The 25,200-nt window shown below is 42.7% G+C and overlaps 1 protein-coding gene across 1 annotated transcript in view; it reads right to left on the reverse strand.

Annotated features, from left to right (window-relative positions):
* Positions 1 to 25,200, reverse strand: part of ADGRE3 (adhesion G protein-coupled receptor E3) — a 74,721-nt gene that overhangs the window by 43,703 nt on the left and 5,818 nt on the right. The window contains exons 2-4 of the mRNA XM_066272283.1: positions 17,071 to 17,121; positions 14,507 to 14,629; positions 6,024 to 6,179 (exon numbers count right to left, since the gene is read on the reverse strand). Of these exons, the coding sequence (XP_066128380.1) occupies positions 6,024 to 6,179; positions 14,507 to 14,629; positions 17,071 to 17,121 (330 nt within the window). The remainder of the gene's footprint in view (positions 1 to 6,023; positions 6,180 to 14,506; positions 14,630 to 17,070; positions 17,122 to 25,200) is intronic.

Raw genomic sequence — 25,200 nt, forward strand, 5'->3', positions numbered from 1 at the left:
GCAGACACAAAGAAATGCATGTGAACGGGCTTTAGAAAATTAGCCCAGTCTGTACTATATCACTCGGGCACCCAGGAAAGGGCTATAGTGGGCAGGAAGACTCTGCAATAAAATTAGCTAAAACTTTATATAAATGTACATATCCACAATTCTCTCCAAATAATGGCTACCTTTGGGGAAGAAGAGATAAGGGTTGGGATGAGACCCATTGAAGGGGTTTCTGGGGTAGCTAGGAAAGTCCTCATTCTGGACTCAGGTACTACTTGCTTTGTAATAATTTATTAAGGTAGCCATTTGATTTGTGTGGTTTTCAGTGTTTGTGTTTTAATTTATAATAAAAATATTCATGAAAATTCTATCCAGAATAACCATATATATTGTGAGGGTCAGGTCTTCCTTGGCTAAAGCATTTGGGCTGGACCCAGCTGGAGGTTGCCTGAAGAAACTACATCTGCAGGACTGGTCAGTCACTCAGCTCAATGGAATGTCATATGGAAGAGAGACATTAACAGAATAGAGTACAAAGTAACCTGGATCTGATATGAGAAAAAGTAATTAAGTAAGCTAAAAAAAAAAGAAAAAAAAAGAAAATTAGCTCAGAGGTTCTGGATTGCCCCTTCCTTTGTGCTTGTTAATTAGCAAAAGAAAAGGAATGTACTGACAATTTAGCCCTTTCTCCATGTCAGCAAAATGGCCATTAGTCATTCTTCCCCTCTCACCTGATTTCCCTCCCTTGTAAACCTGTTACCTCTGTTCTGCTTCTGACAATAAAAGCTAGGGGAGAAGGAGACTCAGGAGGTCTGCTTTGCCTCCCTTGGCAGGTCTCCCCCTCTTCCTCTTGACGTAAGTTTGTGTCTTAGTAGGTTTTTTTCCACATGACACTGGTAGTTCCCAGCGAGGTGGAGGACTACAAACTCCAGCTTGGGACCTGGGGGAAGATGGGAGCCTGGGCTTGAATCTGCAGGAGCACCACCCATTGGTAGAAAATACACCCCTGATATAAAGAAGTACCTGAACTTTCCCAAGACTTTTCTAGCTGGAGCAGGGGTTTTAATCTTTTTTGTTTTTTTAAGAATCAGATGAAATGCTATCAATATTAGCAAACACGTCTAGGCACTGTTCTACCTGACTTATATGAGAGTATCTCATTTAATCCTGCCCTGTGAGGCATATCTCTGTGAGGGTATGGATTGCTAGTCCCATTTTACTGATAGGGTGGAGAGAAGTTAGTATGTACCCAAGGACATTCTACTGGGATTTGGCTCTAGAGTCCCTACAAAGTGTTCTTAACAGCTTTGCTCTTCTGTCTCTTACAGATGCAGATGCTTCCGACAGAAGAATGCACCACGCACAAAAGCCATCACAGCTACCACTTGTTGAATGCCACTTCATGTTCACAATCTCATTTAATTCTTGCAACAACCCCATGAATCAAGATCAGTTGTTTTATCATTTAAGCAGATAAAACAGGGGACACAGGGGTTAAGGCATTGTCAACTGTCATGTGGGGGTAAGTGGCAGAGCCTAGATTGAATTGTATTTGTCTAAGCACAAAGCTCGTACCACCTGACAAGTGCAGAAACTGCATACATAGGGATCAGAATGTGCACAAGCAATTTCAGTCATCTGCAGGCATCCTTGATGATGTCCACCTGCGGCCCTGAGCTACCCAAGAACCCCGCTGCAGAATAGCTGGGTCTCTGTAATCAGGAACAGGCTCCTGAGAAAGGAATCCCATTTCCTATGGGGTCTTTGCACTGAGAGAACCTTTTCCCACTGTTCTTTTCCAGTTTGATCTGGGAGGCCTTGTTTTAATCTGTTTAGGATTTAAGTCCCCTGATTAGTCCTATTTCCTTTTTGACAGAATTGTTGCTCTTTGTTCTGAGACCCTTGGCTTTGTGGAAGAATCATAGAGTCTTGGATGCTCCTGTTGAAAGGATCAGCAGAACAAACCTAATGTGAATATTATTGGTGCAGAATTGGTCTGATAATTGAGATGTGAGATTTCATGATCTCAACCTGAAGGCCTGTGCTGCTTATGACCTTGAGCTACTCAGAGGATCTGGGGTGAGGTGGGTGGGAGGGTGCAATGATCCTTGTCAACCTTTCTTCAGGCTCTCTTCTGTGGGTCTCCAACCTCATGACCTTAATGCTGGATGGAGACGAGCACAAGGAAACAATATTTTGGACCTTTACTTTCCTTGTCCTACTGATCTAAGGAGAAAGGCTCTATCCCAGAGACACGTACTTTTTCTTCTTCTCAGTATTATCTATGATATATTACTAGGGAAGCTTTCTCTTTTCCACCATCAATTCCAGGACCTAATGTGGGGGTAGATGCACCATTAGAGGGATCTGAAAGTTGGGGCTCATGCTACACTCTGAAGAATCCCACCCAGTACCCATGCCCCCTTTCTTCCTTACTATCAGAACGCTCCTTTTATTCAGGTGTGTGAAGTTGACACTGTCCCTCATCCCCTGGTCAAGCCCTGAGATCTTATCCTGTTATTCTAGGGACTTGTTTACAGGCATGAATTTGATTGAGGTCTAACCAGGTAGAAATAAGGGGAAGTCTGCTTGAGAGGCTTCCAAGGACAATTTTTCTTCATGGTAGAAAGAGAAAGGCTCAGGAGTACTAAGCTCCTACTCTTTGTTTTCAAACAGAAGCATGGATGTATTAGAACGTAATGTTTGGAGTGTGGCAACTATTTTGAGACAATGAAGAGAAAGCCAACAGAGGTCAAACCAAAGCTCTGCTATTATTGAGATGCTATATTAACAGAGAAACTATTTCTGGGTTTTTGTTATATTGAGATTTATTGATAAGTCACTTTTGGTCAGGTATAATATTACTTAAAGCAGTTAGTGGTGGTGAGGATGAGAACACTTGAAGATGTGCTTTAGTCAGCTTCTCTCATAACATTATTCACCTTCCAACCAGAGGCATCAGCTGTTCCTTCACCAGTACCAATTCTCTCTTTTTTATTTTTATTTATTTATTTATTAAGTGAGAGACAGGGAGGCAGAGACAGACTCTCGCATGTGCCCCAACTGGAATCCACTCAGCAAGCCCCCTACTGGGAAATGCTCTGTCCATCTGGGGCTGCTACTCTGTTGTTCAGCAACCGAGCTATTTTAGTGCCCGAGGCAAGGCCATGGAGCCACCCTCAGCACCCAGGGTCAACTTTGCTCAAACCATTCGAGCCACTGCTGCAGGAGAGAAAGAAAGAGAGATAGAATAGAGGGTGGAGAAGCAGATGGTGTCTTCTCCTGTGTGCCTGATTGTGAATCGAACCTGGGTCTTCCACTCGCTGGTCTGATGTTCTACCATTGAGCCAACTGGCCAGGACCACCAGTACCAATTCTTTCTATAAAATTATTTATTTTTGAAAGACTGTGATTTCTGTTTTCTAGGCTGGATCTTAACTGATAAAGAGTGATAACATAGTATTATTATTTTGTACCAGAAAAAGAGTGCCTTGTTCCTTTTATGGTCTCCCTGAGACCCATGTTGAGGTGTACCAAGTGGCTGGGGGACTCTCAGTACAGGCAGACCCAAGTTAAAAACACGCTTCTTAGCTGGCTGACCCTGGGAAAATTACTTAACTTTTGGATGTGTCAGTTTCTTTATCTGTAATAACAGCACCTACCCTATGAGGTCATTTTATGTTAATTAATTAATTAATTAATTTTTGTATTTTTCTGAAGTTAGAAGCAGGGAGCAGTCAGACAGACTCCCGCACGTGCCCGGCCAGGATCCACCCAGCATGCCCACCAGGGGGCGATGCTCTGCCCATCTGGGGTGTTGCTCTGTTGTGGCCAGAGCCATTCTAGCACCTGAGGCAGAGGCCATGAAACCATCCTTAGCACCCAGGCCAACTTTGCCCCAGTGGAGCCTTGGCTACGGGAGAGGAAGAGAGAGATAGAGAGAAAGGAGAGTGGGAAGGGTGGAGAAGCATATGGGCGCTTCTCCTGTGTGCCCTGACTGGGAATCAAACCTGGAACTTCCACACGCTGGGCTGATGCTCTACCGCTGAGCCAACAGGCCAGGGCCTGTGGTTATTTTAAATGAAATAATGTACTTAAAGCACTGAATGTAGTGCCTGCTACACAGTAGAAATGAAACAAGTATTTAACTATTAGTTTTATTGTTTCTCTCCTAATCAGTTTCTTAGAATTTAGCTTTAAAGATTCTCTTTTATCATTCCAATTGTTGTCAAACCCTGTGGGTAGTCTGCCAAGTCCCATATTTCTTGGGTATAGACTTTCCCCATCTATATGGTTTCCATAAGAGTGGTCATGCTTATACAGCATGGTACCTCTTCTTGAACATGAATCTGAGCATGGCAACATGACTCAAAATGGGTCAATTTGTATATTTCCAAAGACTTTGCAATTAGGTCCAAGAGAGAGTCAATTGATCTCTCTTAACTTAAGTTTGAGGGATAGAAGAGAGAAGCTAGAATAGTCTGGTTGGATCAATAAAAATGGTAAGATTTGGAGCTAATAGCCATATTTCTTGTCTTGTGGACTAGGATGCAGAGAAACCAATTTGCAAGGAAAGAGAACACAGCATCAGTCCCATAGAGTACCAGAGCCTGACTGGTGGTGGTGCAGTGGATAGAACATCAAGCTGGGATGCTGATGACCTAGGTTCAAAACCCTGAAGTCACTGGCTTGAGCGTGGGCTCGTCTGTCTTGAGTGCAAGCTCACCAGCTTGAGCATGGGATCATAGACATAATCCTATGACTGCTGGCTTGAAGCCCAAGGTCGCTGGTTTGAGCCCAAGGTCATAGGCAAGGGGTCACTGGCTCAGCTGGAACCCCGGATCAAGGCTTGTAAGCAATCAATGAACAACTAAAAGTGATGCAACTACAAGTTGGTGCTTCTCAGCTCCCTCCCTTCCTGTCATTCTGTCTGTCTCTCTCTCACTAGGAAAAAAAAAAAGTGAGTATCAGAGACTGGGGCACCCTGATAATGTTGAATTCCATTTCATTTCATTCCAGAAGCCCTGCTCTACTTTTGTCCTTGAGTTCCATGATGTATCCATGCATCATTATCATAAACTGGTCTTTTCTCCTTTAGTTAACTTGAGTTTCTCTTCTTTGCAATTCAAGAAATCCTGTCTAATTCATCACCTTGTCACCTCCATCTCCAAAGTCCACTTGCCTTCTGAACTCATTATTTCTTTTTTTTTTTTTTACAGAGACAGAGAGACAGTCAGAGAGAGGGATAGAGAGGGACAGACAGACAAGAATGGAGAGAGATAAGCATCAATCATCAGTTTTTTGTTGCGACACCTCAGTTGTTCATTGATTGCTTTCTCATACGTGCCTTGACCACGGGCCTTCAGCAGAGCGAGTAACCCTTTGCTCGAGCCAGCGACCTTGGGTCCAAGCTGGTGAACTTTGCTCAAACCAGTTGAGCCCGTGTTCAAGCTGGCGACCTTGGGGTCTCGAACCTGGGTCCTTCCACATCCCAGTCTGACGCTCTATCCACTGCGCCACTGCCTGGTCAGGCTCATTATTTCTTAAACTTCTTTCTTTCCTTTATTTATTTTTTTAAAATCAAGTGAGAGGCAAGGAGGCAGAGAGACAGATTCCTGCATGTGCTCCAACCTTCCAAAGCTGATGCTCTGTCCCTCTGGGGCTGCTGCTCTGTTGCTTGGCAACTGAACTATTTCAATGCCTGAGGTGAGGCCATGGAGTCATCCTCAGCACCGAGGGCCAACTTGATCATTTGAGCTATGGCTACAGGAGGGGAAGAGAGAGGAGAGAGAAATAGAGAGAAAATGAGAGAGAAGGGGAGAGGGGGATGTGGAGAAGCAGATGGTCACTTCTCCTGTGTACCTTGATCAGGAACCAAACCTGGATCCTTTTTTCCCTTTTTTCTCCTCTTTCCATCATCCATTTCCTTCCAGGAAATAGAAACACATGCTGTACCCACTGAAAAAAATATCTTTTCTGGTGTCAGACTGAATGAAAAATGTGGGAGGGTAACAAGAAGACAAAAATTTTCTTACTCTGACAAGTGTTCTCATTGGAATTCTTGAACTGTGCATTCCCAGAGACGAGTTTATATTCAGGGTCACAGAGACAGTAGAAATTTCCTTGAAAATTCTGACATTCAGCATTTGGTCCACAATATATACTAATGGGTGGTTTACATTCATCAATATCTGGAACGCAAAGGAGAAATTTGGTCATTCATTTGACAAAGATTTATTGACCATCTAGTATTTGCCAGAGGCTATATCTTTTCCACCAGAGTCTTCCCTGGCTTTCCAAGACAATTAGTTAAGGTAATGGTTGTCTTAGTTCTTGCCTTTCCTCACTGACTTTGGCTGGCTTCTCCAAGAAACAGACATTGCACCAAGGATCCAAGTACAAGTACTTATTTGGGAGGCAGTACTAGAAAACATTGGAGTGGAAGTGGTAAAATGAGACAGGGATGACAGAAAATAAAGAGGATATTATCAAGTAAGTTTCCACTGTGGGAAGCAGGGTCCCAATTCTTCTGGGAACCTCTGGGAGCAGGGTAGAGCACATATTTCAGAGTGACCCCATGCAAAGGGTGAGGGAGCTGGGTTACTTATGCACCAAATCGCATAATTTATCAATGGAAGAATGCTCTCAGGGAATGGTAATTCTCTTTTACGCCCATCCTGAACATGAGCTGAATGGTCTTCAGTAGCCAGAGAGTCAGACTTGGTGTGCAAAGGAAGGGTGAATGCTGAGGGCATTGACTATGACTGCAGTTATTTTTTTTTAAAATAAATTTTTATTAATGGTAATGGGATGACATTAATAAATCAGGGTACATATATTCAAAGAAAACATGTCTAGGTTATTTTGTCATTAAATTATGTTGCATACCCCTCGCCCAAAGTCAGATTGTCCTCCGTCACCCTCTATCTAGTTCTCTGTGCCCCTCCCCCTCCCCCTAACTCTCTCCCTCCCTCCCTCCCATGTCCTCCCTCCCCCCACCCCTGGTAACCACCACACTCTTGTCCATGTCTCTTAGTCTCGTTTTTATGTTCCACCAATGTATGGAATCATGTAGTTCTTGTTTTTTTCTGATTTACTTATTTCACTCCGTATAATGTTATCAAGATCCCACCATTTTGCTGTAAATGATCTGATGTCATCATTTCTTATGGCTGAGTAGTATTCCATAGTGTATATGTGCCACATCTTCTTTATCCTGACTGCAGTTATTGACCGAATGTTTGTGTACGCCTCTGTTCATATGCTGAAGCTCTAACCCCCAATGTGGCTATATTTAGAGATGGGACCTCTAATGGCTGTAACTGAGATGAAATGTAGTCATAACAGTCCGGTCCTTTCCTGACTGGTGGTGGTGCAGTGGATAGAACATCAACCTGAGATGCTGAGGGCCCAGGTTTGAAACCCTGAGGTTGTCAGCTTGAGCACGGGCTTAATCAGCTTAAGTGCAGGCTCAGTAGCTTGAGCTTGGGGTTGCCAGCTTCAGTGTGGGATCATTAACATAACCCCATGGTCGCTGGCTTGAGCCCAAGGTCATTGGCTTGTGCAGGGGGTCACTGACTTGACTGGAGCCTCTCAGTCAAGGGACATATGAGAAGCAATCAATGAACAACAAAAAGTGCCACAACTACGAGTTGATGTTTCTCATCTCTCTGCCTTCTTGTCTGTCTGTCTGTCTCTCACTAAAAAAGAAAATAAAGAATAGGGTCTCAATGTGATAGGATTAGTGTCCTTATAATAAGCGGAATGAAAGTTTCCTTCTGCCACTTGCATGCACAGAGGAAATTCCATGTGAAGATATAACAAGAAGGCAGACACCTACAAGCAAGAAAGATATAGAGTCTCACCAGATATTGAATCTTCCAGAACCTTGATCATGGATTTACTAGCTTCCAGAAATGTGAGAAAAATAAATTTCTGTTGATTAAGCCACTCAGTCTATGGTATTTTGTTATTTCAGTTTTTTAAAATTATGTCAACTGGGGAGTGAAAATGTGTGATTTCCCTGTCTGGTTCAGAAACTTGAAATTTGGGGGTTTTAGAGTGTGACATAGTGCTTACTCAATAGTCATTCTTGCTTGGGAGGCCAGACTTGGTAACTATATTTCTATTTGTGGTGTAAACCTTGACTTTTTTTTTCTTTTTATAATGCAAGTACCTAACTTAAGCTCTGATTGCTGAGACATCCATTTCAAATAGGCATCCTCTTCAAAGTGGATTTCCAATAAACACACCACCAGGTACAGGTCTAGACAAAGTGCCAGGCTGCCACCATCACCCAGGCTCCTTAGTTTTAGAGATCTTGGTTGATTTCAATAACTGGCCATTTGACTTGTTTTTTTTCTCTTTAGATGATTTAAATTCCTGCTCTTATGTATTAAATTCATTAATAAAGATTAAGCCCATGAAACCCATATGTACACTCCCTCTATGCACAACTTTGTTGTGTGGCTCCAGGTGTAATTTCCAGATCTTGTAAGTAATAAATCTGTATCTTTTCAAAATTTCCTTAGGGTTATTGCTGAAGGGCATCTTACAATCATAATAAGAACCACAAAGTCAGTTCATTTGTGACATTAATTTAGAAAGGGGAAATGTCTCACCTGGGGTCAGGCGAGTGTCCCCTAGGCATTTCTAGTGTATAGCATTACTATCCATAGACTGAGACCAGCACAGAAACATCATTTCATAGGCCAGACATGGTAATCTTGTTCTCATTTCTCAGGTACTCTCTTTCTCAGCCTCCCTCTCAGGTAGGGTGATCATGTGACATACCCCTAGCCAATGAAAAGTAAGAATGGTCTTCTGGATGCTTCTGGGAAAAACCTCATGAAATGTGAGATGGAAGTTACAAGTCACCACAAAAGAATGAGATATGAATTGATATTAGAATTGCTACCTGCAACCCTGTAAGCTTGAAGACAATTTCTGTGATTACTGGGATATGCTTCGATGCATTACTGGGATAAAAGAACTGAACTCAAAGTTCTCAACCAAGGCAAGATAGAATTTACTTGTCAGAGTGAAAGAAATGTGAGATTATGCAATAATTAAGGAAGATATTACCCGTGTACCCAATTTGAAGAAAACATTTAAGAAAGTGCTCCAAGCAAACAACAAACTAACAAGTATGAAATTAGCAAGCACAGCAACCTTAACTTGGGGGAAGATGAAGGGAAGAAGTAGCAAGGGTGAGCAATGAACCTTGAGATAAAATTAATATTCATGGAGAGAGCAGGTGGAAATGAGAGGAGTAAAATAAGAGCATTTAAAAAAACTTAATTTCTTTAGTGGGGAAGGGGAAGCAAGGGTGAAGTGAAGCACCTTGATAGGGAAAACAATGCAGCCTAGTGGGAGAAGTAACTGGTAAGTTTTTCAAATAATAAATAAACATGTGCTCAATTATAATAGTAAGAAAAAAGAAGGTAACCATTAACAGGATAAAGAAGTAGAGAACCTCCAAATAAATAAAAAAGAAATAAAGTTAGTAACTTGATCAAGCAAACACAAATAAGGAAAACACAAATGAGAAAAAATAAAAATATATTAATAAAAATGAAAAATGGAAAGAGTAACTATATCAATCATTACACTAAATATAAATGGACTAATATACATCAAATATAAATAAAAATCCTCTATTAAAACAGAGACAAACAGATTGGCTGTGGCAGTTTTAAAACATGGCTTCCATATTATTTGACACTGTTTCCTTTTAAGATATGAGTTCATTGTCTTATCCCTTTGTGTCCAACTGGGCTTGTGACTACTTTAGTCAACAGACTATTACAAAAGTGACACAATGCTTTGCTGAGACAAGGTCATAAAAAACATGCAACTCTGCCTGGGTCTCTTGGAAGTCTTTTTAAAATTTATTATTATTTTTATTATTTATTTATTTAATTAGTTGTGTTTTCATAGATTCTAGGGTCACCCTGAATGCATCCCCCCTCCCCCATATTCCTCTCAACATCTCTCTTGCCCCCCTCCATACAGTACCCTTCCCCCTTCCCTTCAGGTTTATCCCATCCTATCATCCCCTTTCCCTCTGTCCTCTTTTCCTCTGGTCCCTTTGGTCCGTCCTCTGACTCAATTCTATTCCTCAGTTCACATTGTTCATTGGATTCCTCAAATGAGTGAGGTCATATGATATTTTTCTTTCTCTGCCTGGCTTATTTCACTTAACATAATAGTTTCCAGGTCCATTCATGTTGTTGCAAAAGGTAGTATTTCCTTCTTTTTCATGGCCCCATAGTATTCCATTGTATATATACACTACTGCTTTCTTTTTAATTTTTTTTTTGTATTTTTCTGAAGTTGGAAATGGGGAGGCAGTCAGACAGACTCCTGCACGCATCCGACCGGAATCCACCCAGCACACCCACCAGGGGGTGATGCTCTGCCCATCTGGGGCATCACTCTGTTGCAACCAGAGCCATTCTAGTGCCTGAGGCAGAGACCACAGAGCCATCCTCAGTGCCCGGGCCATCTCTGCTCCAATGGAGCCTTGGCTGCGGGAGGGGAAGAGAGAGACAGAGAGGAAGGAGAGGGGGAGGGGTGGAGAAGCAGATGGGTGCTTCTCCTGTGTGCCCTGGCCAGGGATCGAACCCGAGACTCCCGCATGCCAGGCCGATGCTCTACCACTGAGCCAACAGGCCAGGGCCTATGTACCACTGCTTTTTAATCCACTTGTCCACTGATGGACACTTGGGTTGTTTCCAGATCTTCGCTATTGTGAACAATGCTGCCATAAACATGAGGGTGCATTTCTTTTTTTCAGTCGGTGATATGCTGTTCTTGGGATATATTCCTAAAAGTGGGATGGCTGGGTCAAAAGGCAGATCCATTTTTAATTTTTTGAGGAATCTCCATACTGTTTTCCACAGTGGCTGCACAAGTCTGCATCCCACCAGCAGTGCAGAAGGGTTCCCCTTTCTCCACATCCTCACCAGCACCTATCATGTGTTGTTTTGTTAATGAGCACCATTCTGACTGGTGTGAGATGGTATCTCATTGTAGTTTTAATTTGCATTTCTCTAATGATTAGTGATGTTGAACATTTTTTCATATGCCTATTGGCCATCTGTGTGTCCTCTTTGGAGAAGTGTTTATTCATTTCTTTTGCTCATTTTTTAACTGGATTGTTTGTCTTCCTGGTGTTGAGTTTTACAAGTTCTTTATAAATTTTGGTTATTCACTCCTTATCAGATGTATTGTCAAATATATTCTCCCATTGTATATCCTTACTTGACCCCTGACCCCTAAGATATATCCACTAGAGCCCTCTGCCCCCTTCTCTACCTCAAGGTGGAATTAGTATCTCCCTCTTCCCTTCATATCATATTTAATCAAATCAAAGCAATTATCAATTTTAAAGTAAACCATTCTTTTATGTTCCATTAAAATCTAAAAATTTAACTGTGACACAATGCTTCATCCATCCTGCTTTTAATTCCTTCCATTGTAGTCTTCATTTCTGATATTGTATTTGTCACCTCCTACTGATTCTTTTTTAATATTTCAATGTCCTTTTTATACTTGCTATCTCTTTATTTAGGTGTTCATAATGACCATCCATTGTTGTTCTAAGATCCCTAAGCATCCTAACAATCATTATTTTAAACTCTGTATCCAGTAGTTTGGTTATTTCCATATCACTCAGTTCATTTTATGGAGGTTTCTCTTGTGGTTTCATTTGGATTGCACGTCTCTGTCTTCTCATTATGTCTGTGTTTGGGTGTGTTGTTTGTAGAGCTGGTTGAGTCTAGGCTTGGTGTTGTTTGCCTCCAATTTTCAGTTGTGTTATTTCTAGGTCTCCTTGGGTTGGTATCAACTGTTGTTTGTAATTCACTGTCGGATTTGGCTTTTCTAGTAGAGCCACTTTGAAATCTTGATTTGTTTGTTTTTTTCTCAGTTTTCTTAACTGGGTGGTAGTCTTGTTTACAGATCTCAGCAGGGGGCTTATTTGAAACTGTATCCAGGAATGTGTGGGTGTAACCTGAGACTTTGAAATCCTGATCTGCCATTTATTCTCTCCCAGGGTGGGGTGCTTTCTCAGCTTCATAGGGGGAGGTGTATCTCAGATCTCCATGGAGACCTGAGTTACTGCCCCTCCTCCCTACTTCTTGTTTTCAGTTGTGTCTTGTTGCACTGATTGGAGCTGGAGAGATGTCTGGACATGGGTCACCTGGAACCACTTTAGTCTTGTGTTGTGTGGAAGGGTCAACCCCTCCCCCAGCTATGGCTGCCTCCAGCACTGGATGAGTCAGCTTCTCAGGTCATCCCATGAATTCCTCTGCCCATCACCGTCTGTCTCTCTCTCTCCCCTCTTTTCTTTTGGAAGACAAGCCAGCTCTTTCAATACACCTCGTTCCCAGGTCCCCAGGGAAGTGGCTGTGATATTTTCTGCTCTTTTCCTTGGAATGAGAGCCCTTCTGGGCTCTCAGCTTCACCCCCCCTTCATTCCTGTAAGCAGGGGAGACCCACTGCTCCTCGGTGCTCCCTACCAGGCTCAGTGTGGCTTCTTCTTTGCTCCTTGGCTTTTGAGAGCTGTTCTTGTAGTCCAGAGTTGGTTTTTCATGCTGATTGTTCCTAAATTAATTTGTAATCCTGCTTGGTGGTGTGAGCTGGGAGTCTGTGCATTTGCCTACTTTGCTGCCATATTCAGGTCAAAGAGCTTCTTAGAAGTCTTAATTTTAATCTCTGGAAGCTCTACTGTGGGGCCATCCCCCTTTGAATTGAGCTATCAACTGTGAGAAGTTAAAGCTATATGGAGATATCTGGTATCAAGGCTCCAGTTGACAATTCCAGATAATTCCAGTGTTTGAGTTAGCCTAGTCCAGGTGTAATGGGGACTAAACTGTGATTAGTCTGATTGGCCATAGAATGGAGCTAAATAAGAATGTACTAATAATTCAATTTGTTACTCTTATACTATGATTCAATAGTATTAATTTAATGATCAAAGTTATATATTCTGTAACAAATAAAAAACATATAATCAATCCTGTACTTTCACCTCTGGTCAAGTTCTCATTACAGTTGAAAGGCTTGTTCTCCTCTGGAGCTTGCACATCAGTGGTTAACATCCAAGCAAGAAGAATAAACATAAGTGGGAGCTACATGAGTCCACTTTGGTCCATTTTCTCAATCTCACCACACTGAGGCTTGTAATTTTGATTCTCACTCAAGGCCAAAAGGGCAACATGACTGCAGGGATGTATGGGCACCTGATACAGAAGACAATGACTCTAATTTATAAATTACTTGCTAGTTTCAGTTCCTGTAACAACCAGAGAATCAGACTGCAACCTTCAGATATGCCAGCTCTAGATTTGCTGACCTTCCAATAACAAATTGTGTGGGTTCCTTCCTCTTCATCTTACTCCAAGAGAGAGAGGGATTTTAAGAAGTTTACTCAGCTAATTAAAAAACTGTCTGTATTTTATGAAGGTCCAGTTGATTGGTGCCTATTTCCTCCTAAAAAAATCAAAAGAGTAAGCCATTGGCTTGCATTGGGCAAAGAAGAGATATCTACTCCATCTGCACATTCCAAATTTCTTGGACAAAGGTGAGCAAATATTTCCCAAGAACTAGAGGTGGGTCAGATGTGAGAGATTTCTGGTATGGGTTTGTTTAGGTTCTGTCTAAAATGGTCATCCGGAGTGGCAAATGAACTTCAGCAGGAAGAAGATGGAGGAATTACAGAATTATTCCAGGATGAGGAAGGTGTAGGAAGAAACATGCTGTTATCAAGGAAATTTCAGGGCAGTGATTGAGTGAGAGGGTATTATCTTCATATAACTCAAAAGGCTCTCATGAGAGAAAATGTTACAGCTCAGGAACATAGAGGATAAGTGGCATCAATAGCATCAGCTAGGTAGAGGGTTTCCTATTTTCTTTTCCTCTTTCTTCTGGGTTCCAACTGTAGCAAGGTCAGGCAAAGAAGAGGAGAAGTGTTAAGTGGGAAAGAGAACTGACTTCAGGCTCCCAACCAGGAGGGAGTTTGAATTAGGTGAGGGAAATAATTCAATATTAACTCAGGTCTGGAGTGTTTATTCTTTCATAGGGTTGGACCTTTTAATTATTGAGTTGGGACTTCATTTTGCATCTTAAGAGATCATAAAATTTATATTAGAAATATTTCTGCCTAAGTTTTTATTGTCTCTTTGCCATGACTTCAGTGAAAATTCTCTCTTCTTAACCTAAAGACATTTATATGATGCTTTATAATCCATGAAGTACTAACACATTCATTACCTTATTCAATTCCCCTAACACCCTCATGAAGTCAGTATTATCATCCCATGTTGTGGGAGAGAATACTAAGACCTAGCTAGGTTCTGAAGAGCCCCCTTTGCTGACTTCATGAAAGCGTTTCTGTCTTGGTGAAGGCTGAGTGGTAGTTTTCAGCATTGCACATTGCTGTTACCTCCCCACAGCACTTATGCTGTCCACCTTCCAGTTCCAACTCCGGGTTATTTGAAAATTACCTCCTTACCTTCACATATCTCCAAGGGGTATGTGAAAAATTTCTTCCCAGATTGAGGAGTATATCCAGAGTTGCAGGTACAGTATGTGTCATTGACACAGAAAGAATTTTGGGGGCATGAAGGACAGGTACCTGTGGTGAAAAGAGAGGCAGGTAAGATGTCAACTGGGTCAAAAACCCTCCAGTTATGATTCGGCTTTGTCTCTGAGCAGGGTCTCTTGAGTCTGAGGGAGCCTGCACGTTTTTCCTTTTGTGAGATCTCAGTACAGTAAGAAAATTAGAGATACTGTTTATATATGTTATGAAGTGATCAGCCTGGTAAGTCTAGTACCCACCTGATACCATACATAGTTACTTACTATACAATATTATTGACTAGATTCCCTATGCTGTACTTGACATCCCTGTGACTGTTTTTACAACTGACAGTTTGTACTTCTTAATCTCTTTCGCTTTTTCAGGCATACCCTGTCCCCTCATCTGGAAACCATTAGTCTGTTCTCTGTGTCCAGTAGTTTGTTTCTGTTTTGTTTGTCCATTTATTTTGTTTTTCAGATTTCACACAGAAATGAGATTATATGGTACTTCTGTCTGGATCATTTCACTTAGCATAATACCCTCTAGGCCCAACCATGTGGCTGTAAATGGCAAGACTTTATATATGTCTGATCAATAAGCTGTACACCTGAAACTATATAATATTGTATGTCTAAAATAAAAAAAATCTAAAAAAAATTAGAGATGCCAAACCCAAGTTACAGAGAGTGCATGATATAGGATTGGGGTTGGAATTAAACAAATTAATTTTAACACAAAAATTTCAATGCAATATAATTGTGTTATTCTCAGAATCATTGCAGAATTTATAAAAGAGGAATGACTTGGTTAAGAATTGGGACCCTGGGCCCTGGCTGGTTGGCTCAGCGGTAGAGCATCGGCCTAGCGTGCGGAGGACCCGGGTTCGATTCCCGGCCAGGGCACAAAGGAGAAGCGCCCATTTGCTTCTCCACCCCTCCGCCGCGCTTTCCTCTCTGTCTCTCTCTTCCCCTCCCGCAGCCAAGGCTCCATTGGAGCAAGGATGGCCCGGGCGCTGGGGATGGCTCTGTGGCCTCTTCCTCAGGCGCTAGAGTGGCTCTGGTCGCAACATGGCAACGCCCAGGATGGGTAGAGCATTGCCTCCTGGTGGGCAGAGCGTCGCCCCTGGTGGGCGTGCCGGGTGGATCCCGGTCGGGCGCATGCGGGAGTCTGTCTGACTGTCTCTCCCTGTTTCCAGCTTCAGAAAAGTAAAAAAAAAAAATGTAAAAAAAAAAAAAAAGAATTGGGACCCTGAATTCAATTCTTGTTTTACTACATAATAGCTATGTTTTTGCACAAATGTCTTAAATTCTCTGTGTCTCACTTTCCTCATCTGTAAAGTGGGTCATTGTGAGACATGAATTAATACATACAAAGTGGTTTGGAAAGTGTCTAGTACATAATAAGTATCAGCTATGATTATAAAAGTTTGATGTTATAGGGTACCATGGAATGTATATTCTGTTAACGGTATATGTTACCTTTGTAGCCCTATGTATACTTAATCTTCTTCTTTTTTTTCTTCACAGAGACACAGAGAGAGTCAGAGAGAGGGATAGACAGAAACAGAGAGAGATGAGAAGCATCAATCATCAGTTTTTCATTGCAACACCTTAGTTGTTCATTGATTGCATTCTCATATGTGCCTTGACTGTGGGCCTTCAGCAGACCGAGTAACCCCTGGCTCGAGCCAGCGACCCTGGGTCCAAGCTGGTGAGCTTTGCTCAAACCAGATGAGCCCACACTCAAGCTGGCGACCTCGGGGTCTCGAACTTGGGTCCTCCTCATCCCAGTCCGATGCTCTATCTACTGCGCCACCACCTGGTCAGGCCCCTATGTATATTTAGACAAAGATACACTAAATATCTTAATTTGAGGCCAGTTGAGAATGAATGGAAAGAATAGAGCTGAAGAAATATTTCAAGCTTTGGGCCTAGGGAAGAGATATGAAGGCTGTAAAGGGTTTGTGGGAGTGGGTTCTGGGAATGCAACAGGGGAGCAGTATGCAGAGCTTGGCTACACAGAATGCATCTCCGGCTATAAATGCACAATCTCAGGACCCATCCTAGACCTGCTGAATCATATTCTAGTAGATCTCCAAGGAATTAAAGCTAACCAGAAATGATCTTGTTCATTTTGTGTTGATGTGTTTATGATCAGAATGAAACAGTGACCATCATGCTCTGTCTCTCCCCACTAGTGTTTACTTCATGAGACTTTACTTTATTCACTGTTCTGTCTCCGCATCGGGAACATTGTGGGTACTAAAAGCAAACAACTAGACTAATAAAAGGAAAATTAAAAAAATTAAATGATATACAAATTTGATGAAATGATCAATTAAAAAAAACTAACACAGGAGGAAGCCTGTGCAAGTTCTGTTCCCCAAACAAGCTTCTTTTCTCCAGCCTGATGGAAGCTGTCGGTGGCCCCGGGTTCATCCTTAGTCCATACCCGCCCTGGCCTCAGACTTTGGGAGTCAGGCTTTGAACACTCACCTTTGGCCTTCTGAATCATGATTCCTGAAAAACTCAGCAGAATGCCAAGTCCTGGAACAGGGAAGCAGAAAGGAGAGACATGAAACTATTGAGGAAAGAGCCCAGGGATTTCTCCAAGAGCTATGTGTCAGTTATCTATCACTGCAAAACAATGCATCACAAAATGTAGCAGGTTAAAACAACAACATTCATTTTATTATCTCTCATTTTATTATTATTTCTGTGCACCAGGAATCTGGGAAGAATTTAAGTGGATGGTTTTGGCCCAGGGTTTTTTTTTTGTTTTGTTTTGTTTTTTTGTGTTTTTTTTTTTACAGAGACAGAAAGACAGTCAGAGAGAGGGATAGATAGGGACAGACAGACAGGAACAAAGAGATGAGAAGCCCAGGGTTTCTTACATTGTTTCTGTTTAGACAGTGGTTGGGGCTGGAGTGGCTGGAAACTGCTGGGTGCTATTGTCCCCTTATGATGTCTCAGGACTTAGTAGTTTGGGCTTCCTCTCAACATGGTGATCTTGGTCAGGCTGTACAGGAGTCAAAATTTATCTCATCTTCACCAAACTAGTCCACCTGTATCTACAGCCATCTCCTCACTTGGCAAACAGAGACTCTTCCATTATTAGGGCCTACTTTTTAAAGGTTTATTGAAGCCCTGGCTGGCTCAGCGGTAGGGCATCGGTCCAGCATGTGGAAGTCCTGGGTTTGATTCCTGGTCAGGGCACACAGGAGAAGCGACCATCTGCTTCTCCACCAGCCTCTCCTCCTCCTGAAGCTATAGCTCAAATGACTTGAGCAAATTGGCCTGGGCGCTGAGGATGGCTCCAAGTCCTCCCCTCAGGCACTGAAATAGCTTGGTTGCCAAGCAATTAAGTAACGGCCTTATATGGGTAGAGCATCACTCTGTAGAGGACTTGCAGGATGGATCCCTGTGAGGCCAGTAGCCGTGGCCACCATCACAGCCGCCTGGCCTGTGTAGGTTCATATTTAATTAGGACAGATTGTAAAGAAACAATTGAGCTAGTAACCGGTGGGCCATTACCTTTAATCCTAGCTCGCACCTGGAGAGTAAATACACACAGCAGGAAAACACTTCCCTTTCCATTCAGGGCTCCCAAAGCCACTGACTCATCCAAGTTTTCCTAGAACCAAAGGCCCCACCAGCCTTATTCACCTCTGTTCCCCATCTCCTTCACTTTGCACTAACTCTGCACAAACTGGCTTCTTCAGCACTCCACCATCTTGGCTGCCTCTCCTCTGCAATGCTGATGGCAGGAACCGAGAGAGAGAGAGACCCCAGTCTGCTTTATTTTATAGTGTAGAAAATGAAAGCCTTTAAGCCAATATACAAATAAGGAAGTCTCTGATACAAAGCCACTTATCTGAAACATAAATGGGATTCCTTATAAGAGTGCACCAGTCAAGGGCAGGGGTCCCCAAACGTTTTACACAGGGGGCCAGTTCACTGTCCCTCAGACCATTGGAGGGCTGGACTATAAAAAAAACTATAAACAAATCCCTATGCACACTGCACATATCTTATTTTAAAGTAAAAAAAACAAAACGGGAACAAATACAATATTTAAAATAAAGAACAAGTAAATTTAAATCAACAAACTGACCAGTATTTCAATGGGAACTATGGGCCTGCTTTTGGCTAATGAGATGGTCAATGTCCGGTTTCATATTTGTCACTGCTAGCCGTAACAAGTGATATGATGAGCTTCCAGAGCCATGACGCATGCGTCCTGCGTCACTGGGAGTAGTACTGTATGTGAGCGACGCCGTGCTTTGCGTCCTCTCACTGTGCTCCTCTCACTGACCACCAGTGAAAGAGGTGCCCCTTCCGGAAGTACGGTGGGGGCCGGATAAATGGCCTCAGGGGGCCGGGCCCGTAGTTTGGGGACCCCTGGTCAAGGGTGTGGGGAAAAGCTTAGTTTTGAAAAGATTTTAGTATTAGAAGAATGTTGAAAAGATCTTAGTATTAAAAGGGTGGAAAAGGCTTAGTCTTAAAACTAAGCCTTAAAAAAACCCCACAAAAAACAAAAAAAAAACAACCTAAAAAAACCCCCTAAGCTTAGGCCAGGTGTGGCCAACAGTTTTTGACCCCGGGCCAGTTTAGAAAAAAAACTTTTTTCATGGGCAGGATGAAATATTAAAATTAAAAAATGTTAAATACAAGAACGATTCATTTAAGTAAACAAAATTTTATTATGTAATTTGTTTATGAATAAATGTAAGTAATTTAGTACAACAAATTAACAAAAAAACTAATGTGATGTGTTGAGGCACTTTGCATCGCCTATTATTTTTTAAATATCTGGCTCTATACTTGTAGTAGCTATTCTTAACACAGCCTCCAAATGTAAGTCATTCAATCTTGATCTTGTTGTACTTTTATTTAGATTCATAAAAAAAAAGTTCACAAATATAAGTTGAGCTGAAGATTACTGAAGATATCATAGTTTATGTATAACGGTTTAAAAGTACCACTTATTTCATTTCCACGGTGCATTGTGCAGAGAATATTAAAAATTTAATCACTGGCCGCATAAACTCATTACACAGGCCGAATTCGGCCTGCGGGCTGTATGTTGGCCAGGCCTGCCTTAGGCTATAAGGACTTTGCCGGCTTATAGCCTGTCTGCCACACCCAATGCAAACTATAAGTGAGCAAATATATATATCATATTTATAAACTTATTTGACCAACAATCCCGGTCAGGCTGCATTTGGGAGTCTGGTTTTCTGCCTCCCTATCTTCCTGCTTCTACCTTAATAAAAATACATAAATAAAAAGTTTACTGAGGTATAATTGATATACAAAAATTGCACACATTTAATATATGCATCTTCATGAGTTTGGACATATGCATATACCACATACTCATGATACCATCACTATAATCAAGGTACTAAAGCACATCCATCACCCCACCTCTCAAATTTCCTTTGGTTCTTTTGTGTTTTTCTTTTGTAAGAACATTTACCATGCAATCTACCCTTTTAACATATTTTGTAGTTAATACTGCATTGTTAACTATAGGTCCTATGTTTTACGGTAGATCTCTAGAACGGTTTCATCTTATATAACAAAAACCTTATACCCATGAAAAACAACTCCTCATTTTCCCCTCCCCCTAGCCTACAGTACAACCATTTTTTTTTTGTATTTTTCTGAAGTTGGAAATAGGCAGGCAGTCAGACAGACTCCTGTATGTGCCGACTGGGATCCACCCGGCATGCCCACCAGGGGGCGATGCTCTGCCCATCTGGGGCATCGCTCTGTTGCAACCAGAGCCATTCTAGCACCTGAGGCAGAGGCCATAGAGCCATCCTCAGCACCCGGGCCACCTCTGCTCCAATGGAGCCTTGGCTGGGGGAGGGGAAGAGAGAGACAGAGAGGAAGGAGAGGGGGAGGGGTGGAGAAGCAGATAGGCGCTTCTCCTGTGTGCCCTGGCCGGGGATCAAACCCGGGACTCCTGCACGCCAGGCCGATGATCTACCACGAAGCCAACCGGCCAAGGCCCAGTAACCACCATTTTATTTTCTGCTTCTATGAGTTTGACTACTTCAGATTCTTCCTGTAAGTGGAATCATGTGTATTTGTCCTTTTGGGTCTGGCTTATTTCACTTAGCATAATGTTCTCAAGTTTCATTCATGTTGTCAAAAATGGCAGGACTTCCTTCTTTTTAAAGGCTGAATAATATTCAATTGTGTGCATATATTATGCTTTCTTTATTCATTCATCGGCAGGACCCACTTTCTTAGGGAAGTAACCAAGTTGCAAATGAAGTTACTAGTCACCAGAGCTAAATTTCAAATAATGCACACTAAAAGAGCTATTTTGTGGTTCATATGGAAATGTTTCCACACCATTTGTCAATAATCATGTCCAGGACCAGCTTCCAACCAGTAAAATATATGGCTGAAATGTATTTTCCAGTTTCTAAAACTCAGGCAGCCTGGGCTCTGTCACATTTTCTCAAGGCTAGTCTTTAGGATCTCCTTCCAGCCCTGCCAGTAACGCCACGCTCAATAACCTGTGCATGCATCTTAAATTAGAGCTTCAGAAAAGTCATCAGCACGCTGGAATCCCAGAGTTCTAAGAGACTTTAGAAACCATCCACTATTTTTGTTGATGAGTAGTCAATTTGCTTGTGTCTCAGTTGTGCAAATTTGGGCAAGTTGTTTAACTTCCTTAGGTTTCCTCACATGAAACATGCTAACAGCATTGCATCTCCTGGGGTGATAACATAAATGAGAAAATGCATGAAAGGCAGTCTCTGGCAGAAATACTCCACCAATGCTAGCTGCCTCTATTATCGTTTTATCTGCATGAGAATGACTTTCTAATACTTGACCTGATGCTCATTTTCTTCTACTGCCTGTTCCACCCAATGATGAGGGCAGATATTTCACTGATAACCAAAATTCACGAATAATCCATCTCATAAGTGTCTAGGACTCTGTTTCCAGTTGCCTCAAAGCAGGAAATAATCTTATTTGGGTTCTCTCATTCAAATCGCACACTCCCTCACTTTGATTGACTCACAATATATAATCTAAGTAAGATATGGAAGGGGTTGCAAAGTTGAAGGAACAGGGCATTTGCTTTCAAGTAGCTTATATTATTTTGATAGAGTTTATCATGTATCACTCCTTCTGCAAATAAATAACTGTGAGACTTTAAGCAAGTCTATAACCATTCCATGATGCCATTTCACATCTGTAATGTGAAGATGCTGTGTGACAATTGAGTGTAAAACAGTTTTAGCTTGATGCCAGGCTGAAGTAGGCACTTGATGTATGTAAGCTTGGGTTGATATTGTGGCTGTTGATTGTTATTAGATCTGGAGCCAGAAGAAAGCACTGGATTTCAGAGTTGGGGAACCATCTTCAAAGAAGTGGTGGTTGAAGCCACAGGATTATGAGATTCCTTTAGTGATAGGGAGGAGAAAAAGAGATGAAGACCCCAAGCAGAATCCTATAGAAGACCCTTATAGCAACGATCTGGAGCCAGATGGCTCGGGGAGAATCCCGGCTCTGCCATTTATAAGGTGTGTGACTTTGGACAAGTAACATAACCTCTTTGTGCCCCAGTTTTTCCATCTATGTGATGAGAATAATAACAGTACCTGCCTCATGGGCCTATTGAGAAGATTCAGTGGACTACTACATATAAGGTGCATAGTGAGTGTTCAGAAATATTGGTTGCTATTAATCATATTCTTGGTACAGAAAAAAGAAAAGGGTTGGGGAAGAAAGAACAGCAGGAGAGACAGAGAAAGAGTCAGGGAGCACTTGGTCATAGAAGTTATCAAGAAGGAAAGGAAGGCCCTGGCCGGTTGGCTCAGTGGTAGAGCATCGGCCCGGCGTGCAGGAGTCCCGGGTTAGATTCCTGGCCAGGGCACACAGGAGAAGCGCCCATCTGTTTCTCCACCCCTCCCCATCTCCTTCCTCTCTTTCTCTCTCTTCCCCTCCCGCAGTCAAGGCTCCATTGGAGCAAAGTTGGTCCGGGCACTGAGGATGGCTCTGTGGCCTCTGCCTCAGGTGCTAGAATGGCTCTGATTGTGGCAGAGCAATGCCCCAGATGGGCAGAGCATCACCCCCTGGTGGGCATGCCGGGTGGATCCTGGTCGGGCGCATGTGGGAATCTGTCTGACTGCCTTCCCGTTTCCAACTTCAGAAAAATACAAAAAAAAAAAAAAAAAAAAAAAAGGAAAGGATACCAATTAGAAAACAAAACCTGCAGAGAAGAAGACGAACAAACAACTCATATAATTAGATCATAAGGAAAATTTTAGAGTGACGTCACGGAAATGGCGCCGTGAGCAGCGCGTCCGACAGATCTCCCCTAAATCACAACAAATTTATCAACTAGAAACAGAAAAATTTATCCTCGGAGCATTCCGGAGTTCCACACAAACTGAAAGCGAAAGGACTGTTATCACTTGAATCTGAGAGACGAGGGTGTGGAGGAAGCTACCGCAGGGACGTTCATTCAAGCCGCGAGGGAGTGCGCCTGTGGTGAGTCAGCCCACACTCGGGAGCCGCGAGCAGCCGCGGGCGCGCCCGGTCCGGTTGCAGAGCGAGCACCGCCCACACTCGGGAGCCGAGAGCAGCCGCGGGCGTGCCCGGTCCGGTTGCAGAGCGAGCACCGCCGCCGGCGCGTGCCCGGTCTGGTTGCAGAGCGAGCACCGCTAACGTTCCCAGCGGCCCGCGCACTGCGAGTGAGAGTCGCCAGCCACCGGTGCCCGGAGCACCCCATTCGCACGCGTGCCCTGGGCATTCCACGCGCCCAGAGCGCCCTACTGGCCCGCACACCCAGGGTGCCCCATTATCCTGCGCCTGGTGTGATCCAGCCGCCAGCGGCAGGGCGAGCGGGAGAGGCAACAGGCTGGTCTTCCCTACTTGGGAGATTCTCTCCGTGGGCGGGGCACCTCACCCAGCCATTCAAGCTAACAATCAAGCGTTGGGGGAGGGGTGCGCGCAGGCAGCCTAAAATACCTTCGGGAGCACAGTTGCGACCCAATCACTGAAATTAGCTTAACCCATGAAATCTGCGCACCCTCGGTTCTAATTGATAAGATCTCTCTCAGTTCAGCGACCCAAGACAAGAGGCGTGATATTTTTTAGTGCCTCTCGCTAAAGGGGCGGGGGCAACTTCTGATTGATAGAGCCTCCATATTCAGGGATAAACGCTAACAAGAAGGACTTGGCAGATAATAAGATCTATACTACACTAGTCGCAAGCAGAGACTAGTGCCTCTTCTTCCCAGCCAAAACAGGCTACAAAGTGTGGAAAGCCTGGGTTGAGAGGTCCAACTGAATGATAGGCGCTGAACAGTCACCTTGACAACAATTGACTCCCACCCCTGCCTGATTACACTGGAGGCCCTGACTGCCAGAGCCTTTCCCAAAGCCTTGCACTGAGTGGGGATAGAGTGGGGATTTCCCAGCTCTTTGAGCCTCTTACTCCCCAGGCAGAAGCAGTTGCAGCCTTATAGCTGGATCACCAGGCTGCTAATTCAGAAAGGGGGGACTAGGAGAGAGAATCCAGGAAAGCAAACTCTCTCATCGTTGGACCCTGCAAACGCCAACAAGCCTTGATTACCAGCAAGACTAAAGCCAATTATATGACATTGCCATAGAATCCCATCAACTGCAAATCCCTACCTAAGTGTGACACAGGGGCAGAGCCTGGGGTACAGAGTCACCGACCAGGAAGAGGGAGAGAAAAGAAAAAGGAAGAAGTTAACCTCTCAAAATCAAGAAAAATCCACAGACTTTACAACTTGTTCCACTAATTTTTTTTGTTGTTGTTTGTTTCTTCTATCTTATTGCCTTTATTTCCTCCACCTCGGTCCTTCTATTCTCTGCCCATCTTATGCTTCCCTTTTCTTGAACTACACTACCCATGAGTGTTACATTTTATTTCTCTTCTTCATCCTCACCCTCCTTTAAGGTTATACTCCAAAACACTTAACTCTCACTCTCTCCTCTTTTGTTTTTTTTTGTTTTGCTTTATTTTGTTTTTTTCTCTTCCTTTTTTATTTCTTCCTTCGTTTTTCTCTTTTTCTTATTTTTTCCTTTCTATTCGTTTTTTCTTTTCTCGTTTTACTTTCCTCCCATTTAATCCTCAATCACAAACAAATTAGTTAATTTGGGACTCAAGGCTTTTTTTGGCTTTATTTTTCTTTTTTGCTTTTGTTTTTGTTTTTTTCTTGTTTGTTTATTTTTGTGGCATTTTGGGTCCTCCCAACCCAAGGTCTCCATTGTATTTAGTCTTCGCTCCACTTAATACAACAGATTTTTACTTATTATTTTTATTTTTTTCTTCTTTATTATTCCTTTTTTGGTCCTTTTTTCTGGTTCCCTCTTATCCCTCTCATTATATCTCTTAGTTGACCATCACTTACAAGCAAATCATCTTATGCTTGTCTAAGATTTTCTTTTTTTTTTTTTTTTGCATTTAGTAGGTCCCTACTCCCTTTTTTTGCCCCTTGAACTCTTCACCCCAAATCAGGCCCTCCATTATAGGCACGATATTTCCCTGAGGAGGGGAGAGGAGGGAAAGAGAAGAAAGAAAAAAGGGGGAAATAATAAATTATTACTGTTTTTTTGTGTGGG

The sequence above is a fragment of the Saccopteryx bilineata genome, chromosome 1 (assembly GCF_036850765.1).
Source record: "Saccopteryx bilineata isolate mSacBil1 chromosome 1, mSacBil1_pri_phased_curated, whole genome shotgun sequence".
Taxonomy (NCBI): Eukaryota; Metazoa; Chordata; class Mammalia; order Chiroptera; family Emballonuridae; genus Saccopteryx; species Saccopteryx bilineata.